This window comes from Mustela erminea, chromosome 3 (assembly GCF_009829155.1).
Source record: "Mustela erminea isolate mMusErm1 chromosome 3, mMusErm1.Pri, whole genome shotgun sequence".
In the NCBI taxonomy this organism is placed as follows: domain Eukaryota; kingdom Metazoa; phylum Chordata; class Mammalia; order Carnivora; family Mustelidae; genus Mustela; species Mustela erminea.
This window is the reverse complement of record NC_045616.1, coordinates 31,486,135-31,512,573: the sequence shown is the minus strand read 5'-3', so window position 1 is coordinate 31,512,573 and position 26,439 is coordinate 31,486,135. Positions and strand designations below refer to the sequence as shown.

At 39.0% G+C, this 26,439-nt stretch overlaps 1 protein-coding gene across 1 annotated transcript in view; it reads right to left on the bottom strand.

Moving 5' to 3' along the window:
- The window catches only part of EPB41L4A (erythrocyte membrane protein band 4.1 like 4A), a 255,162-nt gene that overhangs the window by 95,643 nt on the left and 133,080 nt on the right, over window positions 1–26,439 (bottom strand). The window contains exons 4-9 of the mRNA XM_032335554.1: window positions 20,727–20,805; window positions 11,561–11,658; window positions 10,363–10,483; window positions 7,320–7,407; window positions 4,438–4,526; window positions 3,765–3,828 (exon numbers count right to left, since the gene is read on the bottom strand). Of these exons, the coding sequence (XP_032191445.1) occupies window positions 3,765–3,828; window positions 4,438–4,526; window positions 7,320–7,407; window positions 10,363–10,483; window positions 11,561–11,658; window positions 20,727–20,805 (539 nt within the window). The remainder of the gene's footprint in view (window positions 1–3,764; window positions 3,829–4,437; window positions 4,527–7,319; window positions 7,408–10,362; window positions 10,484–11,560; window positions 11,659–20,726; window positions 20,806–26,439) is intronic.

Below are 26,439 nucleotides of genomic sequence, written 5' to 3'. Positions count from 1 at the left end.
GATATGGGGCACCTGAGATTGAGTGGATTGAGCCTCTGCCTTCGGCTCAGGTCATGATCTCAGGGTCCTGGGATAGAGCCCCGCATCGGGCTCTCTGCTCAGCGGGGAGCCTGCTTCCCCCTTCTTTCTCTCTCTGCCTCTCTACTTGGAATCTGTCAAATAAATAAATAAAATCTTTAAAAAAAAAAAAAAAAAAGAGTTGCCTGATTTACTGACTGAGCCAGCCAGGCGCCCCTCATCTGCATTTCTTAAATAAGCATTACTCAGTGAGTGAACAGGTGACAATGTTCACTCTCAAGCAATTCAGTGTAAAGCAACCATTTGGTAACAGACTTTTAAAAATTTAAACCCCTCATAATAAACATATATTCCTTAAACCAAGAGCTAATACGTTAAGTGGTGGAATAGTGATATTTTCATTAAAATCAGAAACCAAAGATGCTTTATATTACTAAATCACTTAACACTTTTCTATAAGTTATGACCAACACCAGAAGAGATGAAACATAACAGAAATGGGAAAATAAATTATTTTTCCTTGCAAATGATATAATTATATACCTACAAAAATTTATAAAAATCAAATTAAGAACTCTTGGCTAGCACACAAGAGTTCAGCAACACAGCCAGATTTGAGATCAACATAAAATTCCACAGCTTTCAATCTACCAGCAGAATATGGTTGTAAGATACAACACAAGGAAAAAACTGAACCACAAAATTAAGAAAAAGAAGTTCAAACCCATAAAACTAAAACACATTACCAAACACTGTGCAGGCACATATCATTAATAAAAGGAGAAATGCTGACGATGTGATATTAAATATAAAACCTGTGTACAGAACCGCACAAGGGATGAAATGTACTCATATGTCTAAAAATGTACATATATTATACATGTGCTAACAGGGCAAAATCTGAAAGGGATTGCACCAAAATAATAATCATTATCTCTGAGTTTTAGTAAGTAATTTTCATTTTCTTCATAGTATATTTCTCAGATTTTCTAAAATCGTCATCAAAGACCTTTATATTAAAAGTCTTTATTTTCTGGGAGGTATTACTGAAGTCACAGTACCTATTTTGAAGTTTAAATAATCCATAAAAGTATTTATAATAATTAGCTGCTGAACCTGTCAGTGGAATAAATGTTTACAAAATCAGTTTTTAGTTGCGGACAATTATCTGTTGCTCTCCCAAAAATGAATCACTGAAAAAAAAAAAAATCAATCACCGAACTCATTAAGGTTATATCTGACAAAGAGGAGATCTCCCTTGTGGATGCAAAGGAAGAGATACACAGTACATACTAGTATACTCTGCGTATTTTTTAAGATATGCTGGTGTGTTTTGTTGGACACAGTTACTATTTTTTTTTTTTTTTGGACACAGTTACTATTAAAAAATGAAGTTGGACAGTGTTAGGGGCATAGCATGACACCAGGAAAAACCTTTTATCTGTAGTCCACTGCTGTTCTTTTGGAAACCGAATCTCTGAATTTGGCCCCTAACAGCACTGATCATACTGAGTTAAGTCTCTTTGACTGGACCAGTGGAGCAGAAAACCAGAATAAGCATTTCAACCATTTTTCAAGCTGACTATGATTACTGGTCCAGGTGATAGGTTTCAGGGGGCTTTTATATTTAATCTATGATTACAGTTAGGTCTCCATAATAATCAACTTAATACTACCATTAAATCATTAGCATGTAAATCATTGCCTCACAGAGAGATACCCTGGTGGAGAAAGAAGACAGACTGCAAAACAAGAACATTCACAAAATGGAATGCTTTGGTTAGACTAATGTCTTATTAAAAAAAAAAAAAAGAATCGCTTTGATTCAAGCCTGAGTTCAGCATCTTGCAAGAGACTGATGACACCAGGCTAACGACCCAGAAGACACTGTGTCTCAGAACGGAGCCTGGATGGCTCAGTCAGTTAAGCATCTGCCTTTGGGTCAGTTATGATCCCGGGATCCTGGGACCAAGTCCAGCATCTGGCTCCCTACTCACCATGGAGTCTGCTTCTCCCTCTGTCCCTTCCCCTACTCATGCTCGCTCTCTCTCTCTCTTTCTCTCTCTCAAATAAATAAAATCTTCTAAAAAAAAAAAAAGTCACATGAAAAATACCAATTTTGTTGTTTTGTTTTCTTCTAATAATGAAAAATCTAAGAAGTTGAAAAACCAGTTATCTGCAACTTTATCAAGTTATTTATCCTGAGGCAGAGGACATTTTAAGGCTCACTAATGATAACATAAAAGTAGCTGAAACAAACAAACAAAAAAAAGTAGCTGAACCAAAGACCTCACTCACAAAAATAACTTAGGTATAAGAGGAAAAATGACCGTAAGTAAGAGTAATCCTTCCATGAAAAGACTTATATTATTGTAATATTCCTATTAAAAACACAGAACAGTATTTTCAACATATTGAGCAGACTGACTCCTTGCATTAAGTCATGTGAAACCAGTAGCAGGACAGGGAGAAAACCATATAGCTCTACTATATCTAATTAGCTGTTCTACTTTTGGGATGATTTTTAATTCAATCTTATAGACCATCCTTAAAGATTGATGCCTCTAATCAGAAGTTGAAAAAAACTACAGACTGTTTTGAACTAGTATGAGGTGTTTGGACTATCACTTCTTTAAAAATCTGGAATTTCCCCCCCGGACAAGTTAAAACTCATTTCAAAATCCAATTTTAATGTTATCAATAAATGGCAGTCTGTCACAGTTCAGGGAGGGATCATTGTATTGTTTTTCTAGAAAATCAGGTTTTCTGGTTGGAAAGTACATAATCTCGTCTGTCAGTTCACTGGTGGTTCCACAGGCAGCGTGTGAGTGCCTGCTGCTTGGCATCACTGCTGTTCCTTTCCTGCGTCTCCACATGTAGATGCGGAAGCACACGCTTCACTCATCTCATTTTTACAACAGACATCTCATCAGAAAGTCACTCAACGCCATTCACTCAGGTTTTTGGTCTTCATAAAGTCACTACCAAAGACACAGAGGATAGATTCTCATAGATCCTGTTTTCAATTTATCCCATAAATACAAATTAGAATACTAGCACTTCAAGGGAGCATTGTTTTCAAAGATAGCTTAAAACGATGTTTTCCCATCCTTGCCTTTTGGGACACGGTTTCTTAAAAGCCACCTGTCAAGGCATGAAGGCACCTCTAGGCTCCAACAAATACTGTGCCCGTTACCCAAACAATCCTGGAGGACACTGTCAAGTTGTAGGGAGAAGGTCAGTATTTTTGCTTTACACGGTCCTTTGGAGCCTCCAGAATTTCCCCTCCAGTTTATCTACCATGCCCAACTAGGGAGAAAACAGAAGTGTGACTCCCTACAGGTCATTTAATTTACTTTGGGACAAAATTAGGACACACTTTATCCTATATGCAGCCCACACCCTTCTGAGGATATGAATCCTACCTTTATAGATAGTACTTTTAAGCAAATTACTCTAATAATGATAATCACCAACTATTCTCTCTTGTGCCCTAGAAAGAGTTGTGTTTTTTTTCCCTCTCTTTGCTAAAACTAAAATGACATTTCTCCATAACCAACTCATTCATTTCTACTCACTTCCCTTTCCCTTCCTTGAGAAGAAGTTGTGCACGTGAGTCAATTAACCTGGTTCCATGCGGCTGCAGCTGGAGAAACACGGCACTTTTTACTTCACGTCTTTTAAGTTATCCATGAACAGACAAGACTTCCCGCCTCAGTTAAGCTGAGCACTCAACAATAACTTACATCTTTTCCCAGCACTCTGAGTTCAAACTGTGTCTCCTTGAAGTGAACCTTTGTGATCCGTGGCCTAAAAAAACAAAGCAGATGGTGGTAGTGGTGCAGTTTGTAAGAATTAATCTTTCAGCAATTCAGAGAAGTTTCCAGTAGAAAAAGACTGACTCATCACAGCTCCTTTACAGACTGCTACAGTAACTGCTGAGAGTTCCCTACTGGTCATTTGCTCTGGACACCTCCAGAAACAAAATTCCATTCTCATTCTCCTGTGCTTCTCTAGGAGATGCAGACCACTTTGGAATCCCCAGGCCCTTGGCCAGTACTGCCTTCCCAGATGCAGCATAGGGCTATAGGCACCCAGTCTTTCTCAACACCTCCCCTATTTAGAATTAGAAATCAGAGGAGTCCTAGCCCCACAGATCGCTAGCACAGAGTGAAATGGATAGGAAACCCCACTATACCCGATTTACATGGATAAGAGAGTCCAGAATCACAGCACCTAAAATTTACAAAGAAAATACATACTAAGATGCACTGGGAGAAAACTTATACCCAGTTTCACTTATTTATTTATCAACCACTGGAAACATACCTGTTCTCTTTCACTGACAAAGCAGCCCCATAAGCCAAGCATGTACAGTGTACAATTTTAATACCATCTCTGTCCTCAAGTTATACTTACCAGAAATACTTCCCTACTTGCTTTTTATTCTTGTAGACAACAACACCAACTGGAGTTAATCCTAAGAAATACTCAGATTTGTTTTCTCCCTGCAAAAACAAACATAAACCTCTAACTATGAATTTATTCATGTCAAAGCCCTTTGTCAAACTGTAGTTGGCCATAACAGACAAGGTATGTTGCATAACACTGGGTCCAGTCTTTCAAAAACATCAGCTTAGAAAGCTAGCTAAGCTATGATGATAGTACTAGTTTTTTCTTTTTTTTCAGGTTTTTACTGAAGTTTTCTTAGTGTATTAAGGTCATCCAGAGAACCTGATTACCAAACAGACCCCTGATCAACTCAGCCCACACCCTGTCTACAATGCTATTCACCTCTGGCTGCACTTAACTGGAATCAGCTATGCAGCTTAATATGCTGGAGCTTGGGGGCGCCTGGGTGGCTCAGTGGGTTAAGACCCTGCCTTCAGCTCAGGTCATGATCTCAGGGTCCTGGAATCAAGCCCTGCATCAGGCTCTCTGCTCAGCAAGGAGCCTGCTTCCCACCACACCCTGCCTGCCTCTCTGCCTACTTGTGATCTCTCTCTGTCAAAAAAATAAATAAAACTTAAGAAAAAAATCCTGAAGCTTGGGTGCTACCAAAACCAGTTAAATCACAATCTATAATGAAGGCGCCCAGGTATCAAAAACACAATACTCCAGGTGATTCACAGCCAAGGACCACGAACCACTGGCTTCTATCAAGAGTTCCTTCCCAAGGGCTCATCTTGATCTTATTCTCAGATGAAGATAATGATGAAGGCTAGTTTACCACCACCCTTCTCCAGAAAGTTCAGGCAGCTGCCTTCAGGCACACATCTGGACTCTCTGACGTTTCTATCATGCTTCTTCCTACTTCTGCTTGTGACTTTAAGACCACTCAAAAAAGTTAAACATACCATCTTTTCTGGTAAAGACTGAAGTCCCCTTAATTTCCAGGCAATGATAAATCATAATAAAGAAAATGAGTTTCTGAAACAAAAAAGTCACAAACAGAATGGGTATGAAGGACAGGCACATGTATGAATTTTATTTCTACTGTAGAGGAAAATAATAGCCTGCAAAGTCACATTCCCAAGGAATGTAAGACAACTAATACGTTTTGGGAGAATACCAGCTGTTGCGTACTTTCGGTTCTAAAAATTCAATCTTAAAGGAATGTATGGAAGATTCTAGTGAACCCAGTTCATTTGCTATAAATTCCTACCATCCACAAAAGTGTGTGAATTAGGATAAACATTACAAAAATGCAGAAGCATTTTGCAGAAGATTCTCTCTTTACACGTTTCCTATAAAATAGATGCCTTGAAAAACTAAAAGCCTGAGACAATTAATGTGGCTAGAAGGAAAATAGTAACTATTCCATAAGGTTTTAGAGATGTTCCCAAATGACAGGAATATAGAGGATTTAATGATGTAATGAGATCAAAAGCTAAAATATCCACGAACTACTAATTCCCCCAAAACCTGTAACTTTTATTGCCATACTAAGAGTATGCCCAGGGATGCTTCTTACCCTTTACAAATAATGAGATGACTTTTTTGTTTCAGGAAACTCTGATGTGCAAAAGACAGACTGAGAAATGAATGTATAAATGAGTTATATGCATTATGGTAAGTTTTATCAGGGCTTCTTAAAAATTACATTCTATAATTTTTTCTTATTTTTTTATTTTTTATTTTTTTTAAAGATTTTATTTATTTATTAGACAAACAGAGATCACAAGTAGGCAGAGAGAGAGAGAGAGAGGAGGAAGCAGGCTCCCTGCTGAGCAGAAAGCCCGATGTGGGGCTCGATCCCAGGACCCTGGGATCATGACCTGAGCCGAAGGCAGAGGCTTTAACCCACTAGCCACCCAGGCGCCCTACATTCTATAATTTAATTGACATTGTCTATAAATCATCTCGAGCAACTCTTTTTGGGTAAAGAATAAGGCACCTGGCTTGTTCTCTCAGATCGTCAAATTTGACTATTGCTAATTAAACTCTTAAAAAATGAAAGGCAGGGGCGCCTGGGATCGAGCCCGGAGTCCTGGGATCGAGCCCTGCATCGGGCTCTTTGCTCAGCAGGGAGCCTGCCTCCCCTTCTTTCTGTGCCTGGCTCTCTGCCTAATTGTGATTTCTGTCTATCAAATAAATAAATAAAATCTTTAAAAAAATAAAATAAAATAAAATGAAAGGCAGTGACACTTCAACCTCACTGGCAAAGAATTATCAATTGAGAGAAGTGACATCAAGGTTAAGACATGGATCCAGAACACTCAACACAGACTCAGTTTAACTGTTCACTGATTATATTCAGCAAGTTTTTATCCACGGATAAAGAAAATCTGCGAAAATCTTTCTATTACTGCAGTGGCAATAACCATACTAGGCAGCACCCCTACTGTTTAAGAACCTGTACATGCCACACACAACCACCGACAGCCACACCTGTACCAGTGCCTAAAGCCTACTTTTCTGGAATGTGATTTCATGAATGTTTTTCAGCCATAAAATCTATTTTTGGAAGATTCTCCTGTTCTCTGTCTAATACAATCAATTACAGACCAATTTTAAATGGTTTTGACGTTTAGCTAAGCCCTATGGAGCTTTTATCCAGATTGTGTTTTCAAGCCCAGTTAATTGTTTTCTACACATGGAAACATAATCACAGACTTTTAAGCAAAACTCATTAGGGTTGAATCCATGCAAGAGATTCTTTGTGTTCGAAAAACACAGATGAAAAAGTATCATCTGCTTGCTAAACAACGGGACTGCAGCTTTCCTCTGGGAGTTTTAGTGACTTTTTAGGAAAAATGTCATCAGCTTAAAATATCTTGTGTTAATTAAATGTTACTCACATAGACAGGATGGAGGTCAACGCCATACATCTCCAGGGATTTGGCAGTCCTCAAGTAATTCAGCTCTGCTTCAGAAGGAGCCTGACCCCTACACAGCATAAAAACAAAAAGCCTTACTTTACTAATAGGTACTGCACTTGTAGGGAATGTAAGCCGTCTTCACTCTATTCACTGGAAATATAAATAATTCTTCATGCTAATGCAAACTTAAGTCTTTGTATTTCAAGAAGTCCCTTGCCTTCATGGTGACAAAACGTTACACTCTGAGGTGATACTTGTATTAAGTTAATTTCATTTACCAAACCTGTTTTTGCTCAGTATAGCCAATCCCAGTGTCCCAGCATATATTAAAAATTCCATTTCAGAAACCCCCCAAAGAGACTAAGAATAGAAGCACTCGAATTAAGAAGTACATCCTTTACAAAGAATTAAATGTCTGAACACACCAGCAGTTCTCCATCAGGAGAAGAAGGAGTAAGAGTTGTAGTGGGTAGGGAGAAGAGAACGGGCTCCCCTACACCTTGCTGGGGTCTCAAGAGGACATATGTAGTTTAAAAATATGTTAGTATTTATCAATAATAAAAATACTTAACCATTTTCTTACTACAAAGTATAGAAATCATCCCAAAGTCTTCATTGGTGATAATGTACATAAACGGTATTCATGCCTAACAAGTGTGAGCATCTCCCAGGGTTCTCCACAGATAAGTGGAACTGTGCATGTATGCATGTGTGTGCGTATGTGTGTAACAGAGAAAGACAGAGTTTTTTTATTTGTTAACAAAAGAAGCTATGAATTTTTTTTTAATTACTTAATCCTGCTTTGATGCATCCCATGTTTCTGCCATGGTACCCTGGAAAACCCAGCCATACACCATAATTTTGAAATCTATGAAGAATGTTCATTACAAATTAGACACAAGAAAGCTACCAAATCTTGATCAAGCTTTATTCTCTGTAACATAATAGTCACACTGTCAACACCATTACATTAAGTACACAAGGCTCCTTGATAATTTCAGAAATACAACTGTACTCTCAAACTCCCAGAATTAGTATTCTCAGAATATGCCAAACACATTGCCCTTCATAATGTTATAACCGGCACTCTCTTAGCATCCACTTCAGGAAAACCTTAAAATTGAAGGGCTCTATAATCAGCCTGGAGAGCATTTGGGTGCACGCTTACACAAGACGGAAAGCCTGGTTTCTCTGACTGCAATTCAGCGATTGACTTCTGCTGCTACTCACTGAAACAGATCCTTTAGGCAAACATTTTTTGTTGATCAGATTAATTCTACATTTTTTTCCTTAATTATAATAGATCTGAAACTAAGCAAATTCAAGAGGGAATGTTACATAAGAGGCAATAAAGCAAAGTTAATCAGTATAGAGGATTTAACCAAAATAACTGTAATTAAATTATAACTTCAATGCTGTAGGCCATTAATTGAAAATCCTACTAGGGGAGTGTGTATATTCTCAGAAGTGCATGTGGTGTTAATATAACACCCATCCAAGGCTCCACACTGGTATCATTGTGATTTCCACATTCACTGCTATAGACTGAATAGGACTTTGCTTATAACTGTGAAGAATTTACATATTTAAAACAGACCAAATCCCCGAATACATTAAGGTCTCTGTGGTTATAAAATATATTTATAGCTGGAAGAATAAATTTCACAAGGTGCTGGTGACTGAAAAAATAGAAAACTGCAAAATACAATATATACAGAATGATTTCATTTATGTAAAATAATACATACAAGAATCTATACAAAATAAATTTTCTCTATGGGAACTTATGCATAGAAAGGGGTCTGAAAGGCCATTCATCAAAAATATGTCGACTTTAGGCACTGGGATTTATTCTCTCCTTTCCATTTTTTAAATTGTTTGGGTTTTCTACGAGCATTTTAGTGTTATAAGCAGAAAAAAAAACTTAAAAGAAAAATACTAGAATGTTCACGGCACAGGTGAAGATTTTATCATTCTAGGAACTTTTCTGAAGGCTGCCAACAGCGTAAGATGACAGCTGATGAAGGATGCAACATAAGACATGATTTTTTTTCTAGCTTTGAGATGTAACTGACATATAACATTGTGTAATTTTCAGGTATACAATGTGTTGATTCAATACACTTCTGTACTGTAAGATGACTACCACCACAGGGTTAGCTAACACCTTCATTCTGTCACATAATTACCATTTCTTTCCTGTGGTGAGATCATTTAAGGTCTACTTTCTTAACGACTCTCCAGTATATTGATGGTCCTTGAGGGCATTACCCTAAGTGCAATAAGACAGAAAGAGAGAGGGGCGCCTGGGTGGCTCAGTGGGTTAAAGCCTCTGCCTTCGGCTCAGGTCATGATCCCAGGATCCTGGGATCAAGCCCCGCACTGGGCTCTCTGCTCAACAGGGAGCCTGCTTCCTCCTCTCTCTCTGCCTGCCTCTCTGCCTACTTGTGATCTCTGTCTGTTAAATAAATTAATTAATTTGGGACGCCTGGGTGGCTCAGTTGGTTAAGCAGCTGCCTTCGGCTCAGGTCATGATCCCAGCGTCCTGGGATCGAGTCCCACATCGGGCTCCTTGCTCCGCAGGGAGCCTGCTTCTCCCTCTGACTCTGCCTGCCATTCTGTCTGCCTGTGCTCGCTTTCGCTCGCTCTCTCTCTGACAAATAAATAATCTTTAAAAAAAAATAAAAAATAAAATAAAAAATAAAAAATAAAAAAAAGACAGAGAGAGAGAAACACTAGGGGGAGGGGGAATCTAAAACAATGAGGGGGAATCTAAAAAAGCCAACCTCATAGAAAAAGAGATGTAGAAAGGTGGTCACCAGGGACTGGGGGTGGAGGAAATAGGGAGATGTTGGTCTAAGAGTATAAACTTTAATACGATGAAGTTTGGGAAGTTTGAAGTTTGGGGAATCTCATGGATAGCATATTGATTATAGCCAATAAAAAGGGACCCTTATGGCTAATAATACATTCTATGTTTATTAAAAAAATTAAATTTTTTTTTTAAAAAAGGGACACTTACATTAAAGTTTTATGAATCCTTTCTATGGCTTCTTCGAGTTCCTCCTTCTGATCAGGAACAAACCGGTACTCTGACACATAACCTGCAGTATGCGTATATGGGTCGTAATCTCCAAGCTCAGCTACAAAAGAAATTACATTTTTTTCCATTTTAGAAAAATAATCCTAAAAATATTTCAAAATATTCCTATCATGCCGAAAACATTTTCTTCAAACGTCCTGTTAACAAATTCATACATAACTAATTTTAGTAAAAAACAACTCTGATTAGCATATATAAACAGTGTATTATATAAGTTCTATATTTCTATAAGTTCTATAATCTTTCTGAAAGATTACAATTATTATTTTCATTTCTATTATCTTTACCAGACTATATGAGATAACAATGTTGTTAACAGAATTTAGAGTACATATATTAGAAATGCTAGAGGCAAAAAAAACCAGGATGCCCCAAATGGAAATTTAACACAATGTTGTACATTGGTTTACACAAAAAAAAGGCAAAATGAAACCAGAAAGCTCATTATATTACATTTAATGAGATTTTCCTCCCTATGTTAATCCACCTTCCAAGCCCAACCCAATTCATCTATGTGACATTTTTCCTAGGACATTTTTTCTAGACTATTCCTGATCTCCAAGTGCTACAAAGGCAAGGAATACACTGTCTCATTGTCCCCATACCTAGCTTGATTCTTAGAAAGGGCTCAGTATTTCCACTTAGAAATTGAAAACATCCTCAGCCTCCAAAATGACAATGCAACCTGGAGTTGCCCCACGTGGCTGCCATATTGATGCCAAAAGATGAGGCACAACCAGGGCAACACCCAGAGCTGGTGTTGTCATCTGACCACAGGGAGTCTTCACAGCAGTTGCCCAAGAACAATATGATCTCTGAGACAATCACAGTTTGGGGGATCAACAAACTAGGTGGGATGTAGAATGGAAGGGATTTTCAGATTCCGCTTCATCAAGAATCAATGCCATTCCTGTGACTAAAACTCTGAAGTGACCTATTACAAAGGATACATAACTGGCTTTATTTTTACCTCTTCTGAAAGGACACGGATTAAAACCTGAATTCTGACTAAAATTTTGTTTAGGAAAATGTCATTTTCTAAGAAGAATTTTAGTACATAAACTTGCTTAAAAAGAAAAATTCATATTTTTTCTCAGTTGGCTGCAATGGAACCTACATTGGATGGCATAAGCTCCCAGCTGAGCAGCAATGTTGACAGGGCAAGGCAGCCGGCCCTGAAGGACGTCTTGCTTCACCTGCAAGAAAAACTGATACCTACAAGAGAAATGGAAAAGAGATTCATGGTATCTTATACCACCTAGACTCTGATAATCACGGCAACAACCAATGTAATGAAAATAAAGCCACTTCTGTTCTGTGGTGAGGACACTGTTGAGTGAACAGGACCTCTTTAAACACACTCTACATAAGCAATACAGGATCGTGGCCAAAAAGCGCAGGCTCTCAAGGTAGACTGGCTGGCCTGCATCCCAGCTCTGGTACTCACCTGGGCAGCTGCTGACCCTCTCCAACAGCACATCTCCTCACCTGCAGAACTCTCCTCATAAGGTTAATGTGGAGGTTACACAGAAGCTATTCTCAAGATGCTCATTATTGCCACTGCCACACCTACTATGACCCAGCCTTACTGGGAGAAACAAATTGTAAGGACCTAACGCTCTATAATGTGTTACCTACAGGGTCTAAACTCATGGATACAGGACAAAAAGTTATTATAGTGCAATTCCATCAATTCTTATGCCCATTATCCATGGCTTTGCTCATTCTATTTGCCTAAAAAAAAAAACCCTGTTACAAAAGCACCAACCACTGCTCTAAACACTGTAAATATAATAACTCATTCCAAGGGTCTTACATACAATAACTTACTTAAGACTTTAAGTCAGTACTATTACCATCTCTGTTTTGCAGAATGAAGACTCTAACAGACACAACGAGATGAAGTAACATGTCCAAGACATCACAACTAGTTAAGTAGCAGAGCCAGAACTGGAATGCAGGCAGTCTGACCCTAGAACCTCTTAATCAGGATGCTGTGCAACTTTGGCTAGCTTCCACTCCCCCAACCCCATTCAGTCTTTCAGCCTGTGCCAGGGGTTTATAAACCAACACAATGAACCATCAACACTGTTCTTGGCTGCCATCACCCACCTACACACATACACACACATACACACACACACGCACACGCACACACGCACGCACCAGGCTGTCACTGTGGTTTCTGTTTCTTTGGAGGCCAACTCTTGTTGTCATTGGGAAGGACAGAAGAAGGACAATGGAAATGAATTATAAAAATCAGCTGTGATAAGCTTTTCTTCTCCGAATGCTTACAACCAAGGCCCACAGTAAGGGAATCCAAATGTTAGATGCTACTTATTATTACTATTTCTAGAAGACTGATACCAAGTTTAATTATATCCACAAGCTTAAGAGAGAATCTGCATAACACCCTGTGTTTCCTCACTGCCAGTTTCAGTAAATAGCACCACAGCCTCCAGATAGCCAAGTGAGAGAAACTTACCCATCAGGGGTAACCCCTGGCACCACATCCAGTCACAGAGTTTGCTGTCTTCTGGAATAGGCACACTGCTCTCCATCTCCTAGCCCAGGTCACTATCCCCCAAATTTCTAAAACCTTCAGTGCTCTGCCCTCTTTCATATTATCTCCCTTCCCACCAACCTTCCTGAGAACTAAACAAAATTCTTAAGAGAAAAACAGGATCACATCACTCCCTTAACAAACAGACAAAACCTTAACAAACTTCACTTGCAGGATAAAGTTCAGATCCTTAAGAGATCTTGTGATGTGCACAGCTCAGTCATGGAGTGGCAGGCTTCCCTAGCTTCCTCTGCAAAATGGGGTCCATGGCCTAGCATCCCTGTCCCGCCACCAGCCACTCGCACAGAGGCCCCTGAGGGGTCGCCATCCAGGTTTCCTCCAGCCCACAAGCTACAGCACAACAGAACGCAGCCTTCCCCTTCTGCGGCTCACTTGCTCATACCCACCCGCAACTATCACCAGTGCCTTTGGGGTTCCTCTTCCAGTAACAGCCCCTGTGGAAGTGCAGGGCATTCTGGGCAATCCATCCCTCACCACCCTGCTCTGCCCCCCCGCCGGCCAGGGTCACTGGTGGACAAGCTGCTTTCAAGGGAAGTCCACTCTCCCATTCATGGCTACGATTCTGGAGTTCCCTTGACGCTCGGAATATCCCCCAAGCCTCCAGCAGCAGCATCACCTGGGACTTGGCTCTGGAAGCCATGAGGAAGCCACCGGGTGACCAGCCTGGCAAAGCCACCAGCAGCCCCCAGGCTTCAGGAGATGCTAGGCAGATCAGAGCCCCTCCCTTCCTTCCCCACAGACGAGGCAGGCTGCAGCAAGCAGAAAGAGCTGGGTTCTTTTATGGCAAAACACCAAAAAGTAAGTTGAGAGAACCACTCTCTACTCTCCAAATCACATTCAAGCCTTCCTGACACCCTATAACCCTGTGCACCAAGGGTAAAACAAACTACAAACAGCAGGGGGTGGACGGGGGCGGGGAGGGGGAGAGAAAAAGGAAAAGGCTTATAAGACTTTTGCTTCTTGAGCCAAATCTCTTGCCATTAACCAATGACCACCCCCACTCCCTAACTTGCATTCACTTTTCTAGTAACCTGCTTAACTACTCACCATGCCCTGAATGCTCATCTTGGATATCAAATCCACTTTGTTATAATCATCTGTCCTCCTCTTGAAGAGGAGAAAAGCAGAGTAAAGCAAAGCATTATTAGCAGAATTGTAAATGCAACAGCTTATAAACTGAACAGACATTTTGCTAGAATTACTAATGCTTGCTGGAAACTTCCATTTAGCTACATTCTCTTTCTCTATTATTAACCTGGAATTTCTTTTCCTGAAGTGTATTTTTTTTTTTAAGGAAATGGGTCACAGATGCATATTTGTCTTGCTCTATTAAGACTTTTATAACATCTGACTGAACAGTCAAATCGCTTGCCAAACACAGAAACAGAGGGACATAATCCCACAAGAGTTTGCTTCAAAGGCAAAGGGAAAAAAAAAAATCAGAGGGAGATGAAAAAACAAAGATAGAGCTGAAACAGAGAAAGACAAACAGATACAAAGAAACAGGGACCCTATCCCATCAGGGACTATAATCTCAGTATATAGGTCTGGCACATAGTAACTGCTCAATAAATAGTTGTTGTCTTGGATGGATATACAAATGAGCAGGGAGAGAGATGGCTACAATGGAAAAAACTTAACATTCTTTGCCGTCTTTGAGAAATTCACAAAGAGAAAGAAAAAAGGAATCTGTTCAAAGTTCCCTGGATAGCATATCTTTTAAAGATACCACAGATCTTTAAGTCATCACATTAAAAAAAAAAACACTAAAATCAAGATAAGTACATTTTTTTTTTTTTTAGATTTTTTAAAATTTATTTGACAGAGAGATCACAAGCAGGCAGAGAGGCAGAGAGAAGCAGGCTCCCCGCTGAGCAGAGAGCTGGACGTGGGGCTCGATCCCAGGACCCTGAGATCATGACCTGAGCCGAAGGCAGTGGCTTAACCCACTGAGCCACCCAGGCACCCCAAGTACAGTATTTTTAATTAAGAATTTGATTAATTTTATCACAGCAAGCATCATATTAGTTTTTTTTTATATGACAAATTTATGATATAATAAAATCATATTTTCATATGCTAAACAAATACTTTATCATTATGTCAGGGACTATTTTTAACTAACAGGATGTAACTTATTTTGTCTATTTTATGCGACTTAGGGTACAATTTAGCATTTTACTTAAATTACAGATTTAGAGTTGTTGAGCTTTCCCTCTGTCACTCTGATTAAGGCCATGATTGGATGCTTGAGTCCTTGTTTACCTCTGGTTTTAATTAGGAGGAACCTACATCCCAGTTTGCCTAGGACAGTTCTTATTTATTACTATTATACATACCTAACAATTAACAACTCTCCTTGTCATTCTCCAAAGCGTCAGAGTTTGGACAATCAATTACAGTGTGACCCTGGTTATATTGTAACCCTACTGCATAAAAAGAAAATGCTCACTAAAGATGATCCACTTAATAAGGAAGCTTTCCAGACTCATCTGGTACAAAACCGAGGCATCATAAAGTATTATTTATCTTTTCTTTTTTTTAAGAGAGAGAGCACAAGCATATGAGTGGTGGGGGGACAGAGGCAGAGAAAGGATCTTAAGTAGAGTCCACACCCAGCATGGAGCCCCATGTGGGACTGGATTTTACAACGATGAGATCATGACCTGAACTGAAATCGAGAATCAGATGCTTGGGTGCCTGGATGGCTCAGTTGGTTCAGCGACTGCCTTTGGCTCAGGTCATGGTCCCAGAGCCCCTGGATCAAGTCCCACATTGGGCTCCCAGCTCCATGGGGAGTGTGCTAATCCCAAATAAATAAAGAAAATCTTAAAAAAAAAAAAATTTAAAAAAAAAAAAGAGAGAGTCAGATACTTAACCGAGTCACCCAGGCACCCCTAGGCACCTCTGTATGTAAATTAATATTCTGGTGTATACGCACTGTCTCCCAAGCTAGGATCATGAGCCCTGGGGTAAAAGAGCTGGATCTTGGGGCACCTGGGTGGCTCAGTGGCTTAAAGCCTCTGCCTTCAGCTCAGGTCATGATCTCAGGGTCCTGGGATCGAGCCCCACATCGGGCTCTCTGCTCAGCAGGGAGCCTGCTTCCCCCTCTCTCTCTGCCTGCCTCTCTGCCTACTTGTGATCTCTGTCTGTCAAATAAATAAATAAAATCTTTAAAAAAAAAAAAATCTTAAAAAAAAAAAAAAAAAGCTGGATCTTCCACCCTGTCCACACTTACCACAACACTACAACCAGTACAATACAAGTTAAGGGCTTGACATATTGGCTTCACAGTTTTCTGTTTAGCTGATGTTCACTGAAAAGGGCTGAGTTGACACCAAGCATGTACAGGCTGTTGAATGCCATTAACAATTTAACAAGTATCAGAGGCAAGAAGAATGGCAAGGGAGGTTAGCTTAAGGATGGGGCAGAGAGACCCCATTCTTTCTGGAACCCAAAAAGAAGGTTCCCTGAGACTCAGAGGCCAAAGACATGCTTCCACCAATACACCTAAAATGTACCTGCCAGTGACTGAGACCCTGGTGAGGAAACTGAGCACGGTGGGGACAAGCAGAAGTCTGAAATCAGTGCTGGCTGAATTTGACAGTGAAGCAGCTGAGGGGAGAGTAGCTACCTTCACGGAAGGCAGGATTGTTTTCTGCCTCCTACACAGAGGGAGCCTTGCACATGACAGGAGCCCAGCCTTTTAAACAAGGCTTAAATGTCAGGGACAGAGGGAAATGGTGTATATGGCTTAAGGAGAAAAACAGTAGAGCAAGCACACACGAATTTTCAAGAAAACGTGACAAAACCAGGAATGACACTCTCACCTCAACAACTTAAAATGAATGATTAAAATAGAGGAACAAATAGCAATAATATCACCTTCCATTTGGATAGTCCTCTAAAGTTCACAAATTTCTCTTGCATCTACACTGGAACATGACCCTTGTCCCAACTCTACTGTACTGAGAACCATATGCTCTTCACTGACAGGAGACAGGAACTCTGGACGTAAACTTGGAACAGCAGGTCACTCAGCTGGTAAAGAAGCTAAAACAAGCTAATCTTCGCAAAATGAAAAATAGAGATTGCCATATTAAAATAATAAGATTTTAAAAATAATTGATAAGCTTAAGGTCAGTCCCCCACGCCCCACCGCCAAAAAAAAAAAAAAACTATAAAACATTACAAAACAAAATAAAAAGCAAATACCCATTTTTAAGGTATCTTTTAGAAACTAAAAAGAATCCATTATGAACATGTCATTTGGAATATTCTTTTTTTAAAAAGTGTTCTTAGACCCTTAGAAATTCAGAAAGATTTCAATGACATCACAGATAGGACAGTGTCCACAGAATGGGCAGTCCCTCTATCCTTCCTTTCTGGAAGACTGAAATCCTCTTTGGTCACCTTAGTACTGCGACCACAGGAAGGCAATGCTTCATGTGGTTATTAAATGAAGGTAGGCGAGTGAATTCTGTCCTTAAGAACAAATTCAAGAAATGTAGGCAAAAGGACAGTCGTAGGAGGACAGTCATAATTAAATGAACAACTACACCCAGAAAGTGGTGATTTGTGGATTGACTTTAAACTGGAAGACCCATCACAGGTCTTTTCCTCCCTTATTTTTGAATCAGTAATTTGAAAATATGAAATACTTATCATTATTTTTCAGAGAGAGGAGAGAGAGCATAAACAGGGGAAGGAGCAGAAGGAGAGGGAGACAAACACACTTCTGCTGAGTGGGGAGTCCGGAAACAGGGCTCAATCCCAGGACCCTGAGATCATGACCTGAGCCAAAATCAAAAGTGGAATGCTTAACTGACTGAGCCACCCAGGCACCCCTCCAAAGCCTGTCTTCTTAAAAGTATGTGTGCTATGCTTATCAACAGTGCAGAGAATACAGAGCTATAAGTGAAGCAGAATAGAGGGCTGGAAGGAGAAGAGACATTAGATTTATTCTACCAGAAAGAACATCTGGTGCCAGTGAGAAAAGCTATAGGGATTTCTCACTGAATTTCCTATCACTTTGCTAGGCAATAAGGTTTCCTATCTTAAAAATGTTTACAAGGAAGCTAGCGGTAACATTAGGAATGTTCTATAAAAGGTACAGGTCAGGGTACATGAATTCTAAGTGAGGAGTCTTCCTCACAGTCTCCCAATTTTGTTCATTTCAGACAACTTTTTAGAGTACTTAGCAACTACTCTAAGTTGATATGATTCTATTCACTTCCATTTTCTCAGGGTCTGGAACCTTATTTTCCTGTGTATCGCATTCACCTTTAGTATTTTTTCCTGAATAAACACTCTTCTGGAATGCTGCATCTAGTATGATGAATACTTACTTGAGAAGATTCAATGCTAGCTTTATTTGTAGTTTTAAAAAAAGAAACAAACTAGAAAGCCATCCCCAAGGGCATGGTTAAGTAAGTTAAGGAGTACCACACAGGAGTAAAACAGATGGGTTAGACGGTGAAAGAGGTCTGCACAATAGGTAAGAAATGGTATGATTATCAAACGCCCCCCCCCAAGCCTACATCTATGGAAGAACAGTCATAAGCCTGTTTACTATAGCATTATTTTTCATATTAAAACTTATGAACCACCCAAGAACCAATACAGAACAGGCTAGGACAACTTTCCAAAGAACTGAAGCCAGATAAATGTTCAACTTGCAAATGCTGGCCTAAGTATATTTTTCCTTTAAAAGCATATACTGGGAGGTTTGGGGTTTGGGTTTTAGCATCTGCTTTTGTCAAAATAATCTCATGTAACTGGCTCCCTTTCTGAGGTTCATTATGCCTACCCATTTAAATTAACATATGCAAGCAAATTAATGACTTTACCTTCAGAATACACTAAAAGTAACTATTCAGTGATATCAGATCAAACGGACATTTAACTTACCTATATTCAACTATATGTTTTGGGCCACAAAAATAATTGATTACAGATCATGGCCACCAGATGGAAGTCAACAATGTAATCTGGTTCTTAACTACATGATTTGGTCTAATATTTGAGGAAAAGCAGGTTAAAACAAATATGCTCTCGGGTTGTACATCACACACATATCTGTGCATTCTGTTAAGGAGCTGGTAGTAGGTTCTGATGGGAAATTTCTGTTCATTAATATTTTGTGAACAGATTTAAAATAATGCATCATAAAACACTCATTTCCCACCCTACTAAGAGTAAATTGTGTGTCATTTGGAACCTAACCCTCATTTAAGATGTAACTCTGCTGAACTGCCCAAGCAAGGAGAGGACAAAATATTATCAAGCACTCCTGACCCAAAACCAACAGGCGACACAAGGTTGACATTAGTAGCACACCCTTCAGTCCTTACAAAATCTGATGGGATAGGTGTATCTCCGAATTTACAGCTAAGGAATGTAAGACACGCAGGCTACTGACAACCTCAAAATGAAACTTTCCTTGTATTTTCATAAAATGTTATTTCCTTGCAATTTCCTAATGTGTTACAGCTAGAGAGGGCTTTTTTGAACCACGTAGACTCAGTTTCCCCATGAGCCCACAATTCAGAAACCCCTCTACCGAAAAGACTATTCATGAAGCTCTAATGTAAATATGATCACTCTCCTTAACCTCTTCCCAACACAATGGCCTTTCCCCCATAGAGGTGTGCTCCTAGGAAGCCTCCCGGGACAGCCCCCTTTTTAAAGTTGTCAGTAATGAGGTGGCTGGCGATGGAAAATGGGAATGCAGCTCATCCCGGTTCTCAAAGTGAGGCCTAATTATCACACTCCAGAGAGGAACAGGGAAGGCTCACTTAGCCTCCTCTCTCCTCACCCTTCTCTGTGCAATCCAGAATTGAGACAAAAGAGTCAAAGGGAAAAGATGAAAGAATACAACAGGAACAAAACCAGAGACTGCCTTAGTTATCAAAGACGTGATTCCCAATGCTTGGAATAATGCATTCGGCTTTACTTGAGCCAATGATAGGAGCTCACTTGGAAAACTGACCACTTGGAGTTGAGTCAGAGAAAATGCTTGTGTTTGTTCCCACGTGCTGACAGGTCACCAGTGGAATTAAGTGAAAACCTAACACTGCTGCCTGCTCTGTAAAGCCACTTGCAAATGTAGACGTGGACTCTCTTAACAATATAACCAACACCAAATGGAAACTGCGCCTTAAATGAAATAAAGTACTTGATGACAAAGGTAAAGGAATACACTGAAAAAAGGTTGTTGTAGTTGTTGTTTTTCTCTCCCTTACACTAGAAGCAAGTATCTTTTCATTTCCTATAGAGGTGAATGAAAGCTCTGGACAACTGATATTTAAGCTACAACCAATTAAAGAGTAGTAACTGGCTCTTCAAATTGGCATTTACGTATGTAAACCAAGCATTAAAATATCCTTCTTTTACGCAGTTCAAACGGCTACTTTCACATGACTACAAAAGCTGAATGCAGCCTTCACAATAATGATACAGAAATACCCCCTCATAGCAGATGCAAAATCTATCATCATGTCACCTGTGTTCATGCCATTGTTCACACACATCTATCATCAGACACTGATCTGCCTCATGCAACGCTGGCTTAAATTTAACTCTCAGTGGAGATGCATTACAAAACAAGGTGGACACCCATCTAAATGTTTGACTCCAATTTGTATTAAATATGTATATGCCATACATGTATTGTTCTAAAGCAAAGTCAATACTATACCTGGTTATTTCTTCTTTAAGCTTACATGGATCTTCAGCATAGAATTTAATACCAAAATATAAAGTATATGGAGGTCCAGCTAAAATAAGAAATAGAAATTAAATTTCATGTTATAAATTAGTCAAAGTATAAGTGTAATATTATACAATTATTAAAAATTACACTCACCAAAAATATCTGTAAACTATATATTGGATAAGAGGTTAATATCCCAAATATATGAGGAACTTCTACAACTCAACAGCATAAAACAAACAACCCAATTTAAAAATGGACAAAGGACTAAAATACACATTTTTTCAAAGCAGACATATAAATGTCTAACGGGCACATGAAAAGATATTCAACACTAATTATGGGGGAAAGGCAAATCGAAACCATGAGGTATCACCTGACACCTTTACGAATGGCTATTAGCAGTAAGACAAAAGTGTTGGTGAGGATAAACCCTTGTATACTGTTGCCAGGGACATAAATTGGTCCAGCCATTATGGAAAACAGTACAGAAATCTCCCAAAAATTAAAAATAGAACTACCATATGATCCTGCAATTCCACTACTGGGTATTTATCCAAAGGAAATGAAATCAGGATTTCAAGGATATAACCGCACTCCCATGTTCACTACAGCACTAATCACAACAACCAAGATATAGAAGCAACCCAAGCATCCATCAGTGAACTAAGGGAATATATACATATACACACACACATGTGTGTGTGTATCACATATAACACACATATATTGTATATGTGTTTTATATATATATATATATCACAAATAACATACACACAATAAAATATTATTCAGTCATTAAAAAAAAAGAAAATCTTCCCATTTGAAATGACATGGATGAAACTGGAGAACACTATGCAAAATGAAATAAACCAGATGCACAAATAACAAATAATGCCTGATCTCACTTACATGTGCAACCTAAAATAGTCACATACATAGATGCAGTGTAGAATGGTGGTTGCCAGGGGAAGTGGTAGGAGAATGAGATGCTGTCCAAAGGTTACAAAGTGTCAGTTAGGCAAGATGAATGACTTCTGAGGATCTAATGTACAGCATGGTGACTATAGTTAATGATACTGTATTGTATACTTGAAATTTGCTAAGAAGTTAGATCTTAAATATACTCAATTCACACACACACACACACACACACACACTCAATTGTGCAGAGGTGACAGAAAAGTTATCTAACTTGACAGTGGTGATCTTTTCACACTATATACATATATTGAAACATCAAGTTCTGCATCTTTTTTTAAAAAAAGATTTTATTTATTTATTTGACAGGCAGAGATCTCAAGTAGGCAGAGAGGCAGGTAGATAGAGAGGAGGGGAAGCAGGCTCCCTGTTGAGCAGATAGCCCGACGTGGGTGGGGCTCGATCCCAGGACGCTGGGATCGTGACCTGAGCCGAAGGCAGAGGCTTTAACCCACTGAGCCACCCAGGTACCCCACGCACCTTTAATTCATATGATTTTATATGCTAAAGGCATCTCAATAAAGTTCTTTGTTGCTGTTTCTGAAAGATTTATTTATTTATTTATTTATTTGGCAGGATCATGCCAGGGCTGGGGGTGGGGGCAGGAGCAGGAGACAGAACCTCAGACAGACATCATGCTGAGTGTGGAGCCCAAAACAGGGCTTGATCTCATGACCCCAAGATAATGATCTAAGACAAAACCAAGAGTTTGCGCCTAACCACCTATGCCACTCAGGTACCCCCTCAATAAAGTTGTTTACTAAGAACTTCTAAACACACAAGAAAGTGTAAAATTAAAAAAAAGGATTGAAAGTTTTATAACAGTAGAACTTCAACTCTGCAGGTATCTACGTAGGTATAGGTCTATGTGTCCACAAACAGAGGACAAAAGAGATCAAATATTTTAGATGTTGCCAGTTCTTATACCTAGTTAGGGAGGCTGCGCACAATTTTTATTATTAATTATTGATAATTTTCCCATTTTTCCCATTTTCTATCCTAAATGGGACAATTTTCCCATTTTTCCCATTTTCTACAATTTATTTTTTCACAATGAAGAAAAATTAATGATAAAACAAATGGTTTTTTAAAACCACCCACCTACTACTAACTATTGCAAAAAGTACAAAAAATATCCAACAAAAGCTGATACCAAAAGATAGATACTTAAATGCTTACTAACAGGTGGACCATTTAAGTCAACCATGGTACATATATATGGTACATACCACTGCTTAAATTGGTAGAGGGAGAGGGAGAACTCTATATGCTGACTGGGAAAGACTACCAACCTACGTCTGATGGCAGAGATCTGATCCCTTTTGTGAAAAAGAAAGTTATCTATTAAAATGTGTTTCCCCGGGGCACCTGGGTGGCTCAGAGGCTTCTGAGATCAGGTGGCTTCTGAGCCACCCAGGTGCCCCGGGAAACATATTTTAATGGATAACTTTCTTTTTTACAAAAGGGATCAGATCAGGTCATGATCCCGGAGTCCTGGGTTTGAGCCCCACATCGGGCTCTCTGCTCAGCGGGGAGCCTGCTTCCCGCCCCCCTGCCTGTGATCTCTCTCTCTCTATCTCTGTCAAATAAATAAATAATTTTTTTTTAAATGTCTTTTTATAAAATATGTTTCCCCCCACCCCCAGAAGAACACACAAAAAATAACTAACATGGCAAATTTGGGGAAGAAGAATTGGAAAGTTTTTCCCCAGCTTTAATGAGGTATAACTGACAAATTACATTGTAATACATTTAAAGTGTGTAATGTGATGATTTGGTGTATGTATACATTATGAAAGGATTCCCCTTATCAAGTTAATTAACACATTCATCCCTCACATATTTTACTTTGTGTGTGTGTGAGAACATTTACATTCTACTCTTAGCAAAACTGGTAATTTTCTTTCCACATATCTCTCTCACCTTTTTAAGAAAAAAAAATCATCAGGGAGGTTCTGTGGTAGGATTATAGGCAGTATTTGTATAATTCCTAAACTTTTCTAAGAATGTGCTCTTGTATATTTAAGAAGATAATTCCCATCTCAGTCATTTACTACATATAGAAGAACGACATGCACAAATACCAAACATATATATGAAATAAAGCCTGGAATAATACTTACATGGGGAAAATTAAAATATAATTAAACATTCATATTGTGCAAGAGGACACAAGCCTCTTGGATGCCAATTACAGCATATTATACTCTTACTAGAAATATTTCTATTTCAGAGGGTATGAATCTAACTTAAACTGCTTCCAAAACTTCTGAGTAGTGTGGTAACTAGATCTTATATTACACCTGTTTTATCTTTTTTATTTATTTGACAGAGAGATAGAGAGCACAAGTAAGCAGAGTGGCAGGCAGAAAGAGAGGGAAAAGCAGGCTCTCCGTTGAGCAGGGAGCCTGATATGGGACTTGATCCCAGGACCCTAGGATCATGACCTGAGCCGAAGGGAGCCCCTTAACCAACTGAGCCACCCAGGCGTCCCTTAAACCTGTTTTAAACTGGATTTCGTACCTGGTATATTTAATCAGTGGTCATAATTTCTAATTTTTTCTTCAACAAAAGTTCTTACACACACACACACACACACACACAAAGATGCAAAGTATACAACTCAATTACAATATTTCCACTCACATTTTGTTATCCCAAGTCTCTATGATAGTTTGTAACTGACAAAAATTAACCTGCGTCTTTCGATTTTCATTTTTACTGACTAAAAAAAGTGACAAGTTCAGAAGTTGGGGGAAGCAAATTAAGTAGAACAGGTCATAAAGCCATAATGCATTTTTAATACACAAACTATGTTATAATTTATTGTTATTATGCCACACATATGTGATGTCTGTAGAACCCCAAAGCCCTGTTCCTGGCATGCAAAAGACAAGGGACACCAGGGCCCTGCCTCCTCTCCCCTCATCTGCGCCTTTCTGGACAAGGCATTCCTTAAGCTAGAGCTTTTCTAAGAACTAAATTTCAATAAACTTTGTTATAACTGATCATTAGAGTTGATTCCATACGTTTGATTTCTATGATCACTTAATCAGGGTGTTTATTTTTCTGCCAAATACATCTTCAGCCCTGAGCGTAGATGTCAGGGAGGCACAGACTATTAAATATTTAGAAGAGCCAGGAAGTCCATGGTCTGTGGGTCTATCTCTGTCAAACAAGCTCTGTGCTGCTGAGCAGATGGGACCGCCTGTGCCGCAGGCCACGGGGGCTGGGATCTAGGGGCAGGAGGAGCTCACATGCTGTGGGGCCAGTGCACAAAGGGAGGAAGGCCTTGTCCAGATTCCAGAGTTGCTTTTATTGTCTGCAATGTGACAGATTACACCCTATTGACCAAGGCTAGCCATTTCAAATGGGTTCAGTGATGAGCATTAAGCAGAAGTAATTCAGTTTGGGCAAATCTCCTACAAAGACTTTTGGCCCAAATCAGCCATCTATTTCCCACTTGCATATTCAATGGTTTCTGTTCTAAATATAAGGCATCACTACCACTTGACTACATTTAATAATGTATAACAATATTTTATAAACATGTGATTCTGAACAACCACCCAATAACATAGAATAGGCAGGTCAATCTCCAAGGAGGGAAGCAATTTGCTTAAGATCACAAGGTTGAGCGCCAAATTTGCTAATACCTAGAGTTCGGGGCTTTCTGGCCACTCTTCCATATAGCCTCTCAAGGAAAAGAAGTATAATACCTCCGATGTAAGCAAATACTTTCATCTCCATCACTGTTTTATAGGTCAATGTAAGGCTATGGAAATGCACATTCTGGAGCAAGGTTATGCCTGATCAGATATCTTTTGGCTTCCTGTTCTAAGACTGACTATCAATAAACAGTGTGCTGATGAAGCACATTCCTAAATTATTATCTTGAATCCATGTCTTTCAATAGAATCTATCTTTAATAAGTTAATATTGTTTCACATTAGCTAAAAAATACAGAAGCCAAAAACCAGAAATCCTCTAAAACACCTTTTGTGAGGACCAATTTCAAGACCTCTAATGATAGTAAGTCTTCCATGAGCTCAAGGAGAAAGAAATTAAGACCCACCTATAAGAATCCTGGTGACTGGCAAATACTCCATCATTTTTACAGATACTGTTTCTGACTAATCTACATGAGATGTGAGAACCATTTTCCTTCATTAATTATCAAAGTATTTCATGAGGTAAAATATAAAAATAATGTTTTCTTTAGTTATATCATCTTCCTTCAATATCAGCATTTTATTCTTTGACAGAACATTTATTTAGGATTAAAAAGCAGCTTCATTAGAGATTACAGATATTTAAATAGAATATTTCAAACCATACAAAGAAATAAATACTTCAAATGTGCTCAGGACCACTAGTAATGCACGTCAAATAAAATAATTTATATTTTTCTTCATCACTTAGAAATCTCAACTTTTTAAAATAAAATCCTGTGAGTTTTCCCTTCTCCTAATGTCCTCCATGCTATTCCTTATGTTCCACATATAAGTAAAACCATATGATAACTGTCTTTCTCTGCTTGACTTATTTCACTTAGAACAATCCCCTCCAGTTCCTTTCATGTTGATGCAAATGGTGGGTATTCATCTTTTCTGATGGCTGAGTAATATTCCATTGTGTATATGAACTACATCTTCTTTATCCATTTGTCTGTTACAGGGCATCTCAGCTTCTCCCACAGTTTGGTTACTGTGGACAC